Source organism: Pelophylax lessonae (assembly GCF_965119305.1).
Source record: "Pelophylax lessonae genome assembly, chromosome: 7".
Taxonomy (NCBI): domain Eukaryota; kingdom Metazoa; phylum Chordata; class Amphibia; order Anura; family Ranidae; genus Pelophylax; species Pelophylax lessonae.
Window position 1 is genome coordinate 38,228,850 of NC_138774.1, and position 18,218 is coordinate 38,247,067.

At 46.2% G+C, this 18,218-nt stretch overlaps 1 protein-coding gene across 1 annotated transcript in view; it reads left to right on the forward strand.

Annotated features, from left to right (window-relative positions):
• The window catches only part of RXRB (retinoid X receptor beta), a 116,551-nt gene that overhangs the window by 58,087 nt on the left and 40,246 nt on the right, over window positions 1-18,218 (forward strand). The window contains exons 3-4 of the mRNA XM_082263130.1: window positions 9,068-9,218; window positions 11,993-12,172. Of these exons, the coding sequence (XP_082119256.1) occupies window positions 9,068-9,218; window positions 11,993-12,172 (331 nt within the window). The remainder of the gene's footprint in view (window positions 1-9,067; window positions 9,219-11,992; window positions 12,173-18,218) is intronic.

Below are 18,218 nucleotides of genomic sequence, written 5' to 3' on the forward strand. Positions count from 1 at the left end.
ACATGCTATGATCGCACAAATGTGAACCGCCACTCTAGGCCCTGTTCACACCTGAGTGTTTTTCAGCTCGTAAAATGCTTTTCTCTAGCGCTCATCGACAGACGTAGTCCTCGGTGATACACCACCTTCGGGTTATGTTACCTCCGCAGGAGCAGGACTAGACAGGAAATTAAAAAGCTCTGGCCACACCCTAGGGGCAGTCCCAGAGGGTATATCCTCTCTCTCTCTGCCTCAGCAAATCAGTTATTTTCTGTCTAGTTAGGAGTAAGGACCTAGATACCTTGCTGGGATCTTAGGTCCTGGCAAGAATTTTTTTCTAAAAGGATTTTTAGACAGCTTTTTTTCTCCAGTGTTCCTGTGAGATCTTCAAGCAAGAAAGCTGAACTGGGCGACGGGCTGGATGTTGAGATCCGGTGGTCACCCCAGTTCAGCCTACGAGCGCGTGCAGGCCATAGCTCCGCGCTGGGTCGGCCGCGACAAAGTCCCATTAAAAGGACTGAACACGCGAGTTAAACGTCTCGCTGAAACGCCAAAGACCATGAGTCACGGCGTCCGTATCGGTTGACAGCCCTCCCGCCCCGGTGGAGAGGGGTACTGTCAGGAGTTGGTGCCCGCCTGGTTCCGGTATGGTGAGTAGTATGTTCCCCCTTTTTCCCTGACGGGTTTTGTGGTGAACGCGGGCCCCTCTCTGTATGGTAAGAAAGAGTTCTTTCTATCCTATAACATGTCACAAATCCTCCTACTTTGAGTGTGATTTTATGTGTGCAAAAAGCCAGGAGGCTTGGTTTGGGAGCTAACAATCTATTGTATACATGTTTTTAAGATGTAATCTGTGGCATTCTGGGAATCTTATGGGTTAAGTATAAGCTACCTACCAGTCAGAAGCCACGGACATGTAGACTGCCTTCCAAATCAGATCTCCAGCTATTAGCAGGCCTCCCGAACGGCCATGCGGTCCGCCAGGGCCGGTACCGCCAACCACGCCATATCCCCATGCAGAGAGAGTGTTGTGTGCCTGCAGCACACCGCTAGTCAGCACAGGCCGCCGCCATTTTTTTTGCTGGATCGCACGAGCCGCCATTTTGGCGTAGCCTCGTGTCTCCAGCATGGGGGCGGCCATGTTTCAGGTGATCCTACACCTCGTGGAGCTTGGGGGAGGCGCCGGAAGGCGTGCAGAGGGGCGGAGCCGCCTCCCTTCTTCCTGGGCAGCCATCCAAAAGACTTCCTGTTTGTCAAGACAGCGCTGTAAGCTGTTGCAGTTTAACTCTGAGCATCTAGTGGTGAGCCTGGGGGTCTATCTCTCTCTCTCTCGATCGATAGGGATCCCTAGCAGGTAACACTAAGGGGCTTTTTTGTGGCGCTGGGGGTCAAAAAAAAAAAAAAAAAAAAAAAAGTTTTTTTCTTTTGAATTATATTATCTAGGAAGTAACTGGAGTTATCATGGACCCTGCCACACATATTCCCCCACCTGTTTCCCTCGAGGGGGCCTCGGGACCCGCCGGTGCACAGAGTATAGAGTCATTTACAGCAATTTTTGGAGTCTATGGTGGCTCGGGTGGAGGCGGCCTGTCAGGGACGGGGGTCAAGGAAGCGACCCCCGCCTACCCCTATACCATCTGACACCTCTGACTCAGATTCAGAGATGGTCACGGCAGTTGCAGGTTCCTCTGCAAGGGCTGTTATCCCAGGTAAAGCCCCCTCAGACAGTGAGGAGGACGCTTCTTCTCCTGCTATAATTCAGGAAGAAGCATTGGTGGACGCACTAGTTGTGGCAGTGCAAGAAACCTTAAAACTTGAGGCTTTACCGGCAGAGGCAACTGAAACAGAGAGGCCTTTCGGTACTAATAAGCCCATCAAGATGGCGAAGGCTTTTCCGGTACCTAAATGTTTTGGTAATCAGATTAAAGGAGAATGGGAGCATTCTAAACGTACCTTTACTATTTCCAAGCGTATTGCTAGACGCTATCCGTTTGAGGGATCCATCATTAAGAAATGGACGGTACCACCAGTCGTGGATCCGCCTATTTCCAGGCTGAATAAAGCCACGGTTATTCCAGTGGAGGACACTTCGTCCTTTAAGGATCCGGTGGATCGAAAGATAGAAGCAGAGTCCCGCACTATCTTTTCTCTGATAGGGTCAGCATTTAGACCAGTAATTGTTATTGGTCTAGTTTCCCAGACACTTACGGAATGGGCGAAAATGGTACGCCAAGATCTTAGGGGAAAAGATATTCCCCAGGAGACATCTGATTTGATGGAACAGATCATACAAGGGCTACGGTTTATCTGTGACGCAGCCTTGGACACAACTCCCTTATTAGGGCATGCATCTAAGTTAGCAGTGATCCTCAGACGTGTGCTGTGGTTAAAATGCTGGTCAGCTGACCTAGGTTCCAAAAAGACCTTGACCAATCTCCCTTTTCAGGGGAATCGTCTATTTGGGGCCAACCTAGATGAAATCATTAAGGATGCCACTGGGGGCAAGAGCACTTTCTTGCCACAGGCTGCAAAAGCTAAGGGACCTCGCAACAAGCGAGGACCTTTCTTTACCGCCCATAAAGGGCGCCCGGCTGGTACTAGCGGGAAAGGCAAGACTCCTCCAGGAGGATTCAAGAAGGGCTGGTCGGACAAGCAGAGGACCAACCCAGCCAAACCCGAAGCAAAGGAGTACACAGCCTGAAGGTGCGCCCCCACCCGGTTTCAGGGTGGGGGGACGTTTTCACCGGTATTCAGGACATCAGATCGAGCATCAACCACTACTGCGATTCTTCCCTTCCAACATTTAAGTACCACAGGAAGCGGTAGTTACCGTTCCCTGAATAGATCTTTTCCTTTACCCTTTCCTAAGATTAGTCCCGATACCACACAGGAATCGGATCTGGTTGACCAGATAGGCCAAGTAGCCTCTAGTCGGGTGACTTCGGTCCCTGAGGTTCAACCAGAAAAGATCACCCTTCCTGATAACTATCAGGTATCTGATAAATGTGTGGAAATAGAAAACGACCAGACTTCCTCGGATGGTTCGGGCCAGATAGCTCTAGGGACGCCTGGTTCAGATCCAATCAGCGCCAGTGGTCCTAGAAATTCTAGGCTGGCCTCCCCAAGCCGGCCTGGCCGACTTGGACATGCTAGTCGCAGACGTTCCGTGGGAACTTCGTCTCAGGGAGTGTCTGTGGTCTCAAGGACCAAGTTACCTTCGTGCTTTACAGTCGCTGGTTTTAATGGCCTGGCCATTGAGACCCAAGTACTGAAGGACAGAGGTTTGTCTACTTCAGTCATTTCTACCCTTATTAAAGCAAGGAAAGCGACTTCCAGCAAAGTCTATTATCACACATGGAAGACTTATATTGCGTGGTGCGAATCTTTAGGATTTCCTCCACGTACCTATTCGGTGTCTCGAATATTGGCCTTTTTGCAAAAAGGGGTTGAGCAGAAGCTAGCCTTGAGCACCATCAAGGGTCAAGTTTCAGCATTAGCAATCTTCTTTCAGAAGCCGTTAGCTACCAAATCCTTGGTGCGGAATTTCATCCAGGGGGTGCGGCACCTGGCTCCTCCAGTCCGCGCGCCCTTACCGCCCTGGGATCTTAATTTGGTTTTGTCGGTTCTACAGAAACCTCCCTTTGAAAACATCAGAGAGATTCCCTTGCTTACTTTATCCCAGAAGGTGGCCTTCTTGGTGGCTATTACTTCTGCTCGCAGGGTGTCAGAACTGGCTGCATTATCATGCCAGTCCCCATACCTAGTGATTCATAGGGATAAGGTAGTACTTCATCCTAAGCCATCTTTTCTTCCTAAGGTGGTTTCAGATTTTCATCTGAATGAAGATATTGTACTACCTTCCTTGTGTCCTCAGCCCAAGCATCATCGGGAACATGCGTTGCATTCCTTAGATGTGGTTCGGGCAATCAGGGTATACCTGAAAGCTACGGAATCATTCCGTAAGACGGATTCACTTTTTGTGATCACGGATGGCCCCAGAAAGGGTTTGTCTGCATCTGCCGCAACCATTGCCAAATGGATTAGACAAACGGTGGTACAGGCTTATTCTATTAAGGGTCAGAGTCCTCCGTTCCCTGTTAGGGCGCACTCCACTCGAGCGCTCAGTACTTCCTGGGCCTTTCGCCATCAGGCGTCAGTGGTCCAGGTATGTAAGGCGGCCACCTGGTCGTCGGTACATACCTTTACAAAATTCTATAAAATTGATGTGACGGCATCGGCGGATGCCTCATTTGGCCGCAAGGTTTTGCAGGCCGCAATTTGAGGAGACCGGTGGTCTACCTCGAGGGTTTTTTTCTGTTTGAAAATTTTTTTGTTGAGTCTCATCATTAAGGATGAGCATTGTAAACTTCTAGTTGGCACCGGTTGGGCCTTCTAGATTGGGATTTGATTTCCATTTTCCCACCCCTCAGTTGTGATACTGCTCTGGGACGTCCCGAAGGTGGTGTATCACCGAGGACTACGTCTGTCGATGAGCGCTAGAGAAAAATGGATTTTTGTAAAATCTTACCGTAAAATCCTTTTCTCTTAGCTCATCGACAGACGTAGTCCCCGCCCCTCTGTTTTGGAGTTGGGTTGGGTTAAATTCTCTAAGCACTGCTTTTTCACATAACTGATTTGCTGAGGCAGAGAGAGAGAGGATATACCCTCTGGGACTGCCCCTAGGGTGTGGCCAGAGCTTTTTAATTTCCTGTCTAGTCCTGCTCCTGCGGAGGTAACATAACCCGAAGGTGGTGTATCACCGAGGACTACGTCTGTCGATGAGCTAAGAGAAAAGGATTTTACGGTAAGATTTTACAAAAATCCATTTTTATCTGAAATCTCAAAACGCCCTACAAGCAAAATCCCATTCATTTCAATGACCCCCTGTTCACACATGAGCGTTTTGTCACCTGAAGCAAAACGCCTGAAGCTCAAAAAAGTACACAACCACCTTTTTTGGTAGATTACAAGCGTTTTTGTTGGATGTCAATGCCTGCCTCCAAACACCTGGGAAAAATGCCTGACAAAAGCCTGAAAACTATACACTCAGGTGTGAATGGGGCCTTAGGCTCCATCCACACTGGTTTAAAGGGGTTGTAAAGTCAGAAGGTTTTTTATCTTAATGCATTCTATACATTAAAATGGAGTTCCACTGGTTTTTGTGTTTTATTACAAGTCAGCAGCTACAAAAAGTGCAGACTTTTAATAAACACCCTCACCTGTCCCATGGTCCAGTGATGCGGCCTCGGTTCTTTCCCTCTTCTCTTTGCGGCGCTGGCATCACTACTCTGGGCACCCGGGTGTGACAGCTTGCGGCTTCACAGCTGGGTGGGCACCACAGATGCGCAAATTGCGCTGCCCGTCCTGAGTGGATGGGCAATCGTCTGTGACCTCTGACATATCCAAGAAGATTGCAGGGAGGGGAAATGGAAAGTGTCAAAACTAGGTACCCGCTCCCACCCCAAAAAATTGACATACCAAATGTGGCATGTCTGGGGGTTAGGAGACTTTAAAGCGGAAGTTCCTCTTTTGGGTGGAACTCCGCTATAACAAGTGTAATCATATCATATCTGCTTTTAGATAAAAAACATTCTGTGTGCTGCAACCCCCCTAGGACCCCCTAAAGCTTACCTGAGGTCCCTCTCCGTCCAGTGATTTACACAAGTGTCTCAGCCGTCTGAGATTCTCCCTCCTGATTTGCTGAGACACCGCAGCGGTGCAGTTGGCTCCCACTGCTGCCAATCGGGGCCCCCAATTCAGGGGCGTGGGGGAGAGAGGGGCGGGGACGAGTTTGGGGCTCCGTGTCTGAATGGACACAGGGAGCTGGGACTCTGCTCGGGTGCCCCCATAGCAAGCTGTTTACTGTGGGGGCACTGAATAGGAGGGAGGGGCCAGAAGAGCCAATGAGGGACCCGAGACGAGGAGGATACGGGGCCACTCTGTGCAAATCCACTGCAACAGAGCAGGCAAGTGTGACATGTTTGTTATAGGAAATAAAATGTGACTTTACAATCGCTTTAAACATTGCTGCTTCTACAGGAGTTTTGTCTGTGGAAGCAGCGCAATGTTATCCTAGGTGTCCATACACATTAGGACGATATTTTGAGCTCAGCGTTTAAAGGCAGGAAAAAAACCCTTCTGGTTTGCGTTCCTAATTGGAGCTTTATGGCAAAAAAAATGGAAAATTCTCCTAACCTTTGTACAAAAATCGTTCTATATGAGCGTTGTTTTTCTGCCCAGTGTGCATGGAGCCTTACACATCAGAGGGGTGAACTTTGGTCTGCAAATAAAATCAGTTTAAAGCAACCTTGGCAAGTAAAAAAAATATTTTTATTTTTTTAATTTTTTCACTGTTAAACCCTTAATTTACTCTAATCAGCCCTAGTAACTCCTTATTCTCCTCCTTTTTTAATTTTTAATGATTATTTACTTCAGTTTTATTAACTGATAATTTTTTATTTTTTTTCACTTTGTTCATTAATATTTTTACACATTTAACATATATTTACACGTTTTCACATTTTAAAAAAAAAAGTGCAAAATTAAAAAAAATAATGTATTTTATAAAATAACTTTTCAATGCTTTGTACTATTGCTGATAGCTGAGGTGTAGACAAAGATGCGGTAGCGATCGGTAATTGGTATTGGCGCGTACTGAAAAAAAAAGCCCCTAATATAACTTAAAGCGGAGTTCCGGCCGAAAATGCTTTTTTAAACTAAAAATACCCCCTTTAATACTAACACATTTCCAATTACAGTAACACTATTCTCAGAGTACAGTATTTGATTGTAGATAATTTCTTACCTTAAAAATGATTGCAGAGTGTGGCTATCTCCAGTGTGGGCGTCTGAAGCTGCTGTGCCCCTCCTACCCTACCCAGAATGCCGATCGCAATCTTGCGTATGCGCTGTAGATTGCGATCGGCAATGAGAGGAGCTGCCGGCCGTTCCCATTGCCTCCTGGGATTGATGACACACATCTCCCAGGACACAATACGAAACCGGAAGTGACGTCCAGGGCCGCAGAAGTAGGACAAATAATCCTCTAAAACATAGGTGTCAAACACAAGGCCCGTGGCCCGAATGCGGCACCCCCAGGCCATTTCATGTGGCCCTTGCACCTCTTCTGCTACTGCGGCACCCCCTTTGTCTCTGCCTTTACCTTGTCTCTGTTGTTCGCAGCAGAGAGGACAGAACTCCCTTGCTAGATTCTGCATCTCCCCTTCTCCGCAGCAGAGAGGAGGGCAGAACTCCTCCTACAGATTCTGTGCAGCCGCAACACCACCTTGCCTCTCCCTCCCCTGGCCTCAGCATTCAGCAGACTCTGGAAGCTGACTCCAGCCCTCCTCTGGTTCTCCTTCAGACCCTGAACTTCTTCCCAGATTCACCCCCATTTTCTTCCTGGCAGTAGCACAAGGTAAGGGGGTGCATTGTGATGTAAGGAAGGGTGAAGGACTCTTCACTTCTGATGGTAGGAGGGGCTTTTGACATCTCATGTAAGGGTGCAAGGTGGGGTGGGGTGCTCTGGACATCTAATCCTACAGATATAACCGGCCCTTTGAGGGCAACCGTAATTCTGATGCGGCCTGTGATGAAATTGAGTTTGACACCCCTGCTCTAAAATAAGGTAAGTGATAAAAAAAAAAAATAATAAATTATAGCCCAATTAATTTTTAAAAACCATATCACTGCTGAAATCCAATAAGTTGACAATGTGGGTGTATCTCCGCTTTAATGGTAATTTTTTTTTATTTCTTTACACATTACATTATTTTTTCATTACATTTCTTTACATTTGATTGAAGCAAAGAGTATTCTGTCTTATTGCCATCTTGTTTGATAACCTAATGTTCGGGGGTTGTAAATCTTTAAAATAAAAAAGTTCTTCAGAATTGTGATCTTTATTCAAAGCAAAAAAATGTATTCTTATTTTATCCAGAGTCGTGTAGTTGTAACCTGAATTGGTGAACAGGGACGCACCGGAGCCCATTGTGAGCCGCTTCATGTGTGAACCCAGCCTTAAAGGCGAAGTTCACATTAAAAAAATAAAAAAACAAAAATAATAATAAATGCACGATTATTTTATTTTAATTTTTTTTTTAAGGAGCCAGCAGAGCATTGCACCCATGATCAGCAGATCACGTGCAATCCTAGGCTCCTCTCAGGATAGCGGTCTGCCCATACCGCATACAGACAGGCAGCTACCTGCGAGCTGGACGATCAGAGAACTACGAGAGAGCTTACCAGCGCAACCGCAGCTCATTGAGAACTACAAAACAGCTGCAATGGATGATAGTACTTGTAGTCTCTTCATTCACAGGAAATTATGAATGAATGACATGTTGGTGTGGGCGGAGCCCGCACTGCTCTGTTTCCAAATTGTGACAGCAGGTGTGGGGAGAGAATGCCCCCGACTGCTGTCACAGGGGAGGGGGGGAGTTGGACAGAGGCCGCAGATGCTGGAACATGTTACGTTACATGCTCCACCCTAAATATGGGTGGAACATGTAACATGTTCCAAAGCTGAACTTATCCTTTTTTTTTTTTTATTAAAATAAACAAGTTATAATTACCTGCTCTGTACACAGAGTGGCCCAGATCCTCCTCGGGTACCTGGCTGGAGCTCCTGGTCCCTCCCTCCCTTTTGAGTGCCCCCACAGCAAGCAGCTTGCTATGGGGGCACCCAGGCCGAGCTGCAGCTCTGTGTGTCCTTTCTGACACGGAACTGCTGTTCACCCCACCCACTCTCTCTCCTGATTGGCTAACTGACTTTGACAGCAGCAGGAGCCAGTGGTGCACTGCTGCTGCTGTTTCAGCCAATAATGAGAGAGAGTCCCGGATGGCTGAAGCACTCGTTGACATCTCTGGACAGAGAGGGCGCTCAGGTAAGCATTGGGGGGGGGGGGGGGGCGCTGAGGGGAGATGTTGCACACTGTAGGCTTTTTCTCTTAATGCACAGAATGTGTTATTATAAAAAAAAAAGAAAAATCTTCTGCCTTTAAAACCCTTTAAATGGATGTTGACTCTGCAGTAACAATTCCCGATTGGTGTTTGCTGTAACCTCTGCAATCTGTGTTTGTCTCTACAGATAAATTCTACCGTTCTGTCCAGTCTGCACCCAGTCAGCTCCTCTGAAGATGTGAAGCCCCCGCTGGGGATGAGAGTCATGCAAGGACATCCCAACGGAGGAGGAGCCAGCGGGAAAAGGCTTTGCGCCATCTGCGGAGACCGCTCCTCTGGTGAGTGTACAGACAGGTGTTTTGTCATCTGGAGAGGTGTACGAGCCGTGCACAATGTTCTGCCTGATGTATTCGAAGATGGTGCTTTTTTAATAGAAAACAGTTTCGGTATCGCCAGAGCGCAGGTCATAGTATAGGCATTGCACAGGTCAGGGCACAGGTCAGGGCACAGGTGATGGCACAGGTGATGGCACTGGCGATGGCACAGGTGATGGCACAGGCATGGCACTGGTGATGGTACAGGCATGGCACAGCACTGGTGATGGTACAGGCATGGCACAGCACTGGTGATGGTACAGGCATGGCACAGTAGGTACAGGCATGGCACAGGAGATGCAGTGCTGCGGGCATGGTACAGGGGAATGTCCTGTACCATGCCCGCAGCACTGCATGAGGAAATACAGGGGCTGCGGAGGAGTCTCACTTACCTGTCGGTGAGGCGCCGTCTTCGATTTAAAAATCGCGCCACCCGGCACCGCCAACACGTCCCCGCAAATGCGCTGCCGGTGCTCGGGAAAGGCCGAACACGTTCGACTATTCCCGGCATGCGGCACATGGCGCAGTGACACGTCGGCGCTGAGCGGCGCCATTTTTAAAAAGACTCTAGCCAGTGACTCGAGTATAAGCCGAGGGGTGTATTTTCAGCATGAAAAAACATGATGAAAAACTCGGCTTATACTCGAGTATATACGGTAATTTTTTTATTTTTTTTTGCCCCGGAAAGCAATCTCACTTCAGGGCTGTCATAAATCCATAAGATCCCTCTGTTTCTCGGTGGGATAGATTAGATCCGGCACTTGAGTACAAAACATGAGAACTAAAGTGACCAACATATTGACATCCTTCCGGGAGGGGGAGGGCTGTTGCGGAATGCCAGAAAGTGAAACCTTAAGGCTCCTTTCACACGGGCCGCCTCCGTCGGTGGACTCCGTGCTGTTCAGCGGGGGATCGATCCGCCGATCACCGCTGAGCAGGCAGGTGGTAGCTCCCTCTCCGCTCTGTGTGCGGAGAGGGAGGTGTCAGAATCCTGCTGCTCTCGATGGGGGAATCGGATGAGAGCGAACCACCTGTCCACTGTCATCCGATCCCCTGGACGGATGGAAAATAGGGTTTCCATCCGTCCGGATTTCACGGACAGGATCGGAATCGGATGGCAGTGGGTGTCAGGGGACATGTCACCGCTGACATCCGCTGCTCCATAGGGATGCATGGAGGATCCGATCAGATCCACCTAAAAAACTGACAGGCGGATCTGATCGGATCGTTCGTGTGAAAGGATCCTAATGCTGTGCATTGTAATCTTTATATAGATAACAATGATATAACATTTGTAAATAAAAAGTTTAAAAGTGTGTAGACTCTCAAATCTAGCCACGTTTTTAGTGGTGGTTTCCTTTTTGGATTAGGCTGGCCATACATTATACAATTTTCTTGTACAATTTTCCTTTAGATTTAACAAAACCATATAATATCAGGTCAAACCTAAACCATTTCAATTTGTTTGCAACCAGGCAGGCCCTTGTGCTACATGGTTGGAAGGTAAATCTAAAGGGAAATGAACAAGAAAATTGTATAATGTATGGCCAGCTTTACCATTAAAATGAAACTCTATCCATAACTTTAATGTTTTGGAAAAAGTGAGTAGGGTTAGAGCCCCCTCTTAAAGGCAGAATGTTTTTTTTTTTTTTTAATGAAGTCTATGCATTAACTACTTCAGCTCCGGAAAGGATTTGCCCCATTAATGACCAGGCCATTTTTTACAATTCGGCACTGCGTTACTTTGAAACTGATGTTCAAACTGATTCAAACCATACCCAGGTAGAGTCGTTCATCCTTACAAATTAGTTCTTTTCCTTTTTTTTCCCCTTCTTGGAGACAGCTTCCCCAGTTCAGGTCCTTTTTTAAAGCTACCAGCAAAGGCAAGTTTTCTGTTGGTGTTTTATTGAGCCATTGTTTAAAAATCCAGTTGATTAAACTGTTTGTATTGTAAGAAGGTTTTTTATCTTTATGCATTAAGATAAAAAGCCTTTTGTGTGCATCAACCCCCCTAATACTTACCTGAGGTACCTCTCTATCCAGCGATGTCTCCCTCCTGACTGGCTGAGACACAGAGGCGCCATTGGCTAACGCTAATGTCAATCAAAGTCAGCTAACCAATCGGGGGAGAGGGGACGGGGCCAGATCAGGGCTCCGTGTCTGAATGTACACAGGGAGCTTTGACTCGGCTCGGGTGCCCCCATTGCAAGCTGCCTGCTGTGGGGGCACTCAACAGGAGGAAGGGGCCGGGATCATAAAAGAGGGACCTGAGAAGAGGAGGATCTGGACTGCTCTCTGCAAATCCACTGCACCCAGGGGGTAAGTATGACATGTTTGTTGTTTTTTATAAGAAAAAAAAACGAAATTTTACAAACACCTTAAGCAATTGTATAGAACAATCAATTGGATACTAAATCTATGGGTATGGCTAGAGCAGTGTTTATCAACTCCGGTCCTCAGGGCACACTAACAGGCCAGATTTTAGGTATTACCTTGGGGGAGATGCAGACTAAAATACTGCAATCACTGAGCATCAAATGATATCACCTGTAATGTATTTCAGTTTTCTTGAAAACTTGGCCGGTTAGATTGCCCTGAGGACCAGAGTTGAGAAACACTGGGCTAGACTAAAAAATTTATTTTCTTTCTGTATTTATTCTGTTCTGAAGGCAAATAATTAGCTGATCACTTGTTAATACTTTCCTGATAAGTTTTCTGGTTTGTGTCCCCCCCCCCAGGAAAGCACTATGGGGTGTACAGCTGCGAAGGGTGTAAGGGCTTCTTCAAACGCACTATCCGCAAAGACCTGACCTACACCTGCCGGGACAACAAGGACTGCATTGTGGACAAGAGACAGAGGAACCGCTGCCAATACTGCCGATATCAAAAGTGTTTGGCCACCGGCATGAAGAGAGAAGGTAAGTGCGCTTTTGTTTTATACAGGTGCATCTCAAAAAATTAGAATATAATCAAGATCTATTTTCCCTGGAGAAGGGGTGCTAGAGAGGAGATATGATGGCGGTATACAAATACCTTAATGCAGGCCTCGACAAAACCCGGGCGCCAGGTCGCATTTGCGACTAGAATTAGCGACCTGGCGCCTGGGGTGGCCTGCAGAAGGTGTCCTGTCGTTTTTGCACGGACTTCTGGGCCGTCCGAAAATTGAGGCCCTGGCTTTTCGGCCTACTTGAGATGAGAGGCCTCCAATGGGGAACTGGCGCCCTCTTGTGGTGGCCGGGAGTAATGACTGTTGTAATTACGGTTTCCACTGCCTGTTTGTTCACAATGACATCTCCCTGTCCAGTTAGTTACCTTTGACAGGGAGTGTGGTTATTTATTATTAATTTAATTTATTTTTTAAATGTAAAACCTAAATAATATATTTTTTTTTTTATTATTAAAAAAAATATATATATATTTTTTTCCTATTATTATTATTATTAAAAAAAAAATAATTATATTATTTTTTTTTTTTTTTTCCTCATCGCCATGCCACAGCCGAAGGCCCCTTTCGCACGGGCTGTCTGATCAGGTCCGCCTGTCAGTTTTTCAGGCAGACCTGATCGGACCCTTCATTCTCCTCTATGGAGCAGTAATCTGCCGCCATCTGATCCTGTCCGCCAAAAGCAGACGGATGGTGGTTCTATTTTCTATCCATCCCGTGGATCGGATCAGATGGCATCGGATGGAAAGAGACAGACAGTCTGTTTTCATCCAATTGCGCTAGAGGAGAGTGGAGTTCCAGTCATATTTATGTGTAAATTTAGTATCCGTTTTATTAACCACTTAAGCCCCGGAGGATTTGGCTGCTAAAGGACCAGGGGTTTTTTTGCGATTTTTTACTGCGTGACTTTAACGGACAATTGCGCGGTCGTGCGACGCTGTACCTAAACGAATTTGACGTCCTTTTTTTCCCACAAACAGAGCTTTCTTTTGGTGGTATTTGATCACCTGTGCGATTTTTTGATCACGCGCTATAAACAAAAAAAGAGCGTAAATTTTGCAAAAATAACAATATTTTTCACATTTTTTTATATGAAATTCCCCAAAAAAAAAAGTAAAAATCAAAATTTTTTAACATTTTTCGGCCAATTTGTTTTATGCTACCTATGTTTGGTAAAAAAAATCGCAAAAAGCGTATTTTGATTGGTTTGCGCAAAAGTTATCGCGTTTACTAACAAAGAGAAAGATTTTTGTCATTTTTGGTGTTTTTTTTTTTAACGCGTAATGGCGGCGATCTGCGATTTTTTTTTCGGTACTGCGACATTGCGGCGGACAGATCGGACCCTTGACTGACATTTTTGACACTTTTGGGGTTACCAGTGACATTACTGCAGTAATCAGTGCTATACATATGCACTGTTACTGCAAAAATGACACTGGCAGGGAAGGGGTTAACTTTATTGGGAAGGGAGGGGTTAAGTGTGTCCTAGGGGCGTGCTTTCTACTGTGTAGGGACATTGCTATTGGTGTAAAAGCAAAGATCAACCGTTCTACATAGTAGAACGGTCAGATCTTTACTTTTACACAGGGAGAACTGACAGGCAGCTTGTTTACACAAGCTGCTCTGTCTTTCTCCCTTCACAGGAGCGATCGTAGTGTGGCCGGCGGACATCGAGTCCGCCGGTCACACGCACTGACTTGCCTGTGAACGAGCCGCGGCGGGCGCGCGCCTCGGCGGGCGCGCGCCCGCTCGCTATAGGCTCGCAAGTCAGTGACAGGCGAGTGACGTACCGATACGTCACTCTGCCTGGCCGGGGCTGACCGCCGCAGTATATAGTCGTGCGGCGGTCGGCAACCGGTTAAATAAAGCTTGGTTGTTAGTTTAAAAAAAAAAAAAAAATAGCTCCTAACTTTTTTAGCTGGCTCCTAGATTTCAGGAAAATTTGTCAAGCCCTGGGTTAATGGTGATCCCAGCGTAGGAAGGAAACTTTTCAATCTCAGAGAGTGTAAGAGGACACGGGGCCACACAATGAGATTGGAGGAGAAGCGATTTAACCTTAAGCTGTGTAGGGGGTTTTTTACTGTCGGGGTGATAAGGATGTTGACCTCTCTTCCACAATTGGAGGTGTCAGCGGGGAGTATTGATTGTTTTTTCTTTTCTTATTGGAAGAACATATTACAAACAAAATTAGAACCATTTACACATTGACAATGAGCAAGAAACAGGCATCAGAGTACCTTACAGAGAATAAAGTATAAAAATAGGACTACAGCAGATAAACAATGGTCAAAATACACAATCCGATCTTGACACTATGGGGGATATAGCGATCTAAAGCTACATCAATGAGGAATCCCAGTACTCCCATTAACTACAATAGAGATGCATAGAATCATACAGAGTATGGGGGATGTGTTCTGCAAGTTTGATCATCTCCATTCTAGCTTGCACTTGCAACCAAGCCAGTTTATTGCTATCGCCCAGTGGATGGCAGTATTGGATGGAGTATTGATTCTTTTAAAAGACTTTTGGATGTGCATCTTAGTGAACACAACATACAGGGATATGGGAAATTATTACCGACACACATGCACCATCACAGGTTGAACTGGATGGACTATTGTCTTTAGTTAACCTTACCTACTATAAAACTGTTCATTTAAATCAGTAATTCAATTCAAAAAGTGAAACTCCTATATTATATAGATGCATTATACACCGAGTGATAGATTTCAATCATTTCTTTCTTTTAATTTAAAATTTAATATCTCAGAAAATTAGAATATTGCGTAAAAGTTCAATATTGTAGACTGTTGTCACACTAATCAGCTAATTAAATCAAAATACCTTTAAAAAATAAACAAAGAAAAAAATTCCCAGTTCAATTTGCTAACCAGTTTGCTTATCAACCAAATTATCCTGTCTAACAGTTTGCGTCAAAGCAGGGGTTTAGTTAGCACACATTTGCAAACGCGAGTGTAAGCTGCAGGGCCACTCCACGGCTCCCTGTGTTACCTGCAGTCCTAGCTCTAGTGAATTTATGAGAGTCTTCACAGTGGAAGCACATGCAAGCTAATGGATAGATAGGGGGCAGGTGAGCCTGGAGGTAGCCCAACCCTCCTAAAGGTACTTTGGGGCATAATGGACGCCCAGCCAATGGTACAACAGCAAAGGCATCCAGTATGTCCACTCACCAGTATAAATTAACAACAAAGAAAATGGCCTCTGCCCCCACCTATAACTGGCCTTCATAGCAAATAACACATGGAAGGGCAATGCACATGAGACAAAGAAAGATTAAAAAATTCCCAGTTCAATTTGGTAAGCAAACTGGTTAGCAAATTGAAATGGGAATTTTTTATCTTTGTTTGTCTCATGTGCGTTGCCCTTCCATGTGTTATTTGCTATGAAGGCCAGTTATAGGTGGGGGCAGAGGCCATTTTCTTTGTCACCTTTAAAGGTTTCCTGAGCCTTTAAGGGTTCTTTCACAGGAGCGGTGCGCCCGGCGGACTCCGTTTTGCTCAGCGGGGATCGATCCGTTGAGCAGGCGGATGACAGGTCCATCTCCGCTTACTTTGCAGAGACAGAGGTGTCAGATCCCCACTCTCCTCTATGGGAGATCGGATGATAACGGACCGCCTGTCCATTTTCATCTAATCCCATCCCCCAGACGGATGGAAAATAGGGTTTCCATCCATCTGGATTTCACGGACAGCATCGGATTGGATAGCAGAGATGTCACCACTGACATCTGCTGCTCCTTAGAGGTACATGGAGCAGCCCATCCGGTCCGCCTGAAAAACTGACAGGCGGACCTGATCAGAAAGCCTGTGTGAAAGGACCTAAATGTTCTTTTAGTCTGCTAAGTAGGAAATAAAATCATGGGGAATACTGCTGACTTGACAGTTGTCCAGAAAGCAGTCATTGACACCCTCCACAAGGAGGGTAAGTCACAAAAGGTCATTGCAAAAGAAGCTGGCTGTTCACAGAGTGCTGTATCCAAGCATATTAATGGAAAGTTGAGTAGAAGGAAATATTGTGGTCAAAAAAGTTGCACAAGCAACAGGGATAACCAAAGCCTAGAGAAGATTGTGAAGCAAAGCCATTCAAGAATTTGGGGGAGATTCACAAGGAGTTGACTACGGCTGGTGTCAGTGCTTCAAGAGCCACCACACAGACTTATTGTAATCCAGGACATGGGCTACAACTGTGACATTCCTTGTGTCAAGCCACTCCTGAAAAAGAGACGTCTGAATCATCTTACCTGGGCTAAGGAGTAGAAAAACTGGACTGTTGCTCATAGGTCCAAAGCAAACTCGCCAGAGCTAAACCCCATGGAGAATCTGTGGGGTGTCAAGAGGAAGATGAGACACCAGACAGACCCAACAATGCAGATGAGCTGAAGGCCGCTATTAAAGCAACCTGGGCTTTCTTAACTCCTCAGCAGTGCCACAGGCTGATCGCCTCCATGCCACGCTGCATTGATGCAATAACTCATGCAAACAGAGCTCTGACCAAGTATTGAGTGCATACTATACTGTACATGGACATACTTTTCACTAAGCCAACATTTCTGTGTTAAAAATCCCTTTTTTTTGGTCTTATGTAATATTCTAATTTCTGAGATCCTGAATTTTGGGTTTTCTCTAGCTGTAAACCATAATCATCAAAATTAAAAGAAAGAAATGCTTAAAATATATCACTCTGTGTGTAATGAATCTATATAATGAGTTTCATTTTTTTAATTGAATTACTGAAATATATTAACTTTTTGATGATATTCTAATTTTGTGAGAGGGACCTGTATGTGTTCCCTTTTTGTAAAGCGTGCAAATGTTTAGTTATTGGTATGTGGATTCACATGGCTTTCACATGGCTCCATTCCGTCGACGGAGCCGTGCTGCTCACCGGGGGATTGATCCTCCGATCCCCCGCTGAGCAGGCGGATGACAGCTCCGTCTCCGCTCTGTGTGTGGAGAGGGAGGTGTCAGATCCCCGCTCTCCTCTATGGGGAGATCGGATGAGAACGGGACTGCCTGTCCGTTCTTATCCGATCCACCAGACGGATGGAAAATAGGGTTTCCATCCGTCTGGATTTGACGGACAGGATTGGATCGGATGTCAGCGGACATGTCTCCACTGACATCCGATGGGGCATCCGTTCAGATCTGCCTGAAAAACTGACAGGCGGATCTGAACGGTCCGCAAGTGTGAAAGGGGCCTAAGTGATATGGCATCTCCTACAATTCCAGAATAAACTGCAGTGTAATCAGGATGTAGAGAAGCACCGCCATTCTTTAAAATATTTCTTTCAGGTCAGCTGTATATACTGCAATGATCTTTGCTGAACTAATTGCATATTCTTAAAATAAGATAGGTTTATGGTGCAAACACCGCTAGTAGCCTCGAAAGTGGTAAGAGCTAAACACTGTTCATAATGCCTTATCATATGATGGCTTGCTTGGGCCCAGAGCATCTCCTCAGCAGATTGATGGTTATCTGTAATCCAATATAATGGACACCAGAGTGCGCTTCTAAGTGTAGCAGGTGAGGTGTAAAGAGAAGCTGCCTGCAGCATACAGAGCTACAACACCACCAGAGCCAGTTGGACAGTGTAAGAATATTCCAGGGTAACGTCAGACACCGGGGGCATGGAAGGGGGCGTCATCCTGGAAAAATTCTCACGCTGTCCAACTGTCTCTGGTGGTCTTGTAGCAGGCGGGTAAGGGGTGGGGAGCTGGTGACAGCCACAGCAGGGTTGTGATCTGCCTGTTGTAGGGCCACAGTGGACAGGTAGATCATGATCAATGAACTGCTGACTCTTAATCCACTTGATGGCCTCGCTATAGCTGTAAGATGGCTACAGCTCGGGCTTCAAATGCCGGGAGGGCGTAGGTGGGCGTCCTCCCACGGGTGGCGCGCTCTGTGATCGCCAAGTCCTTGCGACTCTGCTGATCACAGAGCAGGGTAAAGGGCTTATACTTATTATTAATATTATTATTATTATTAAAGGGCTAATC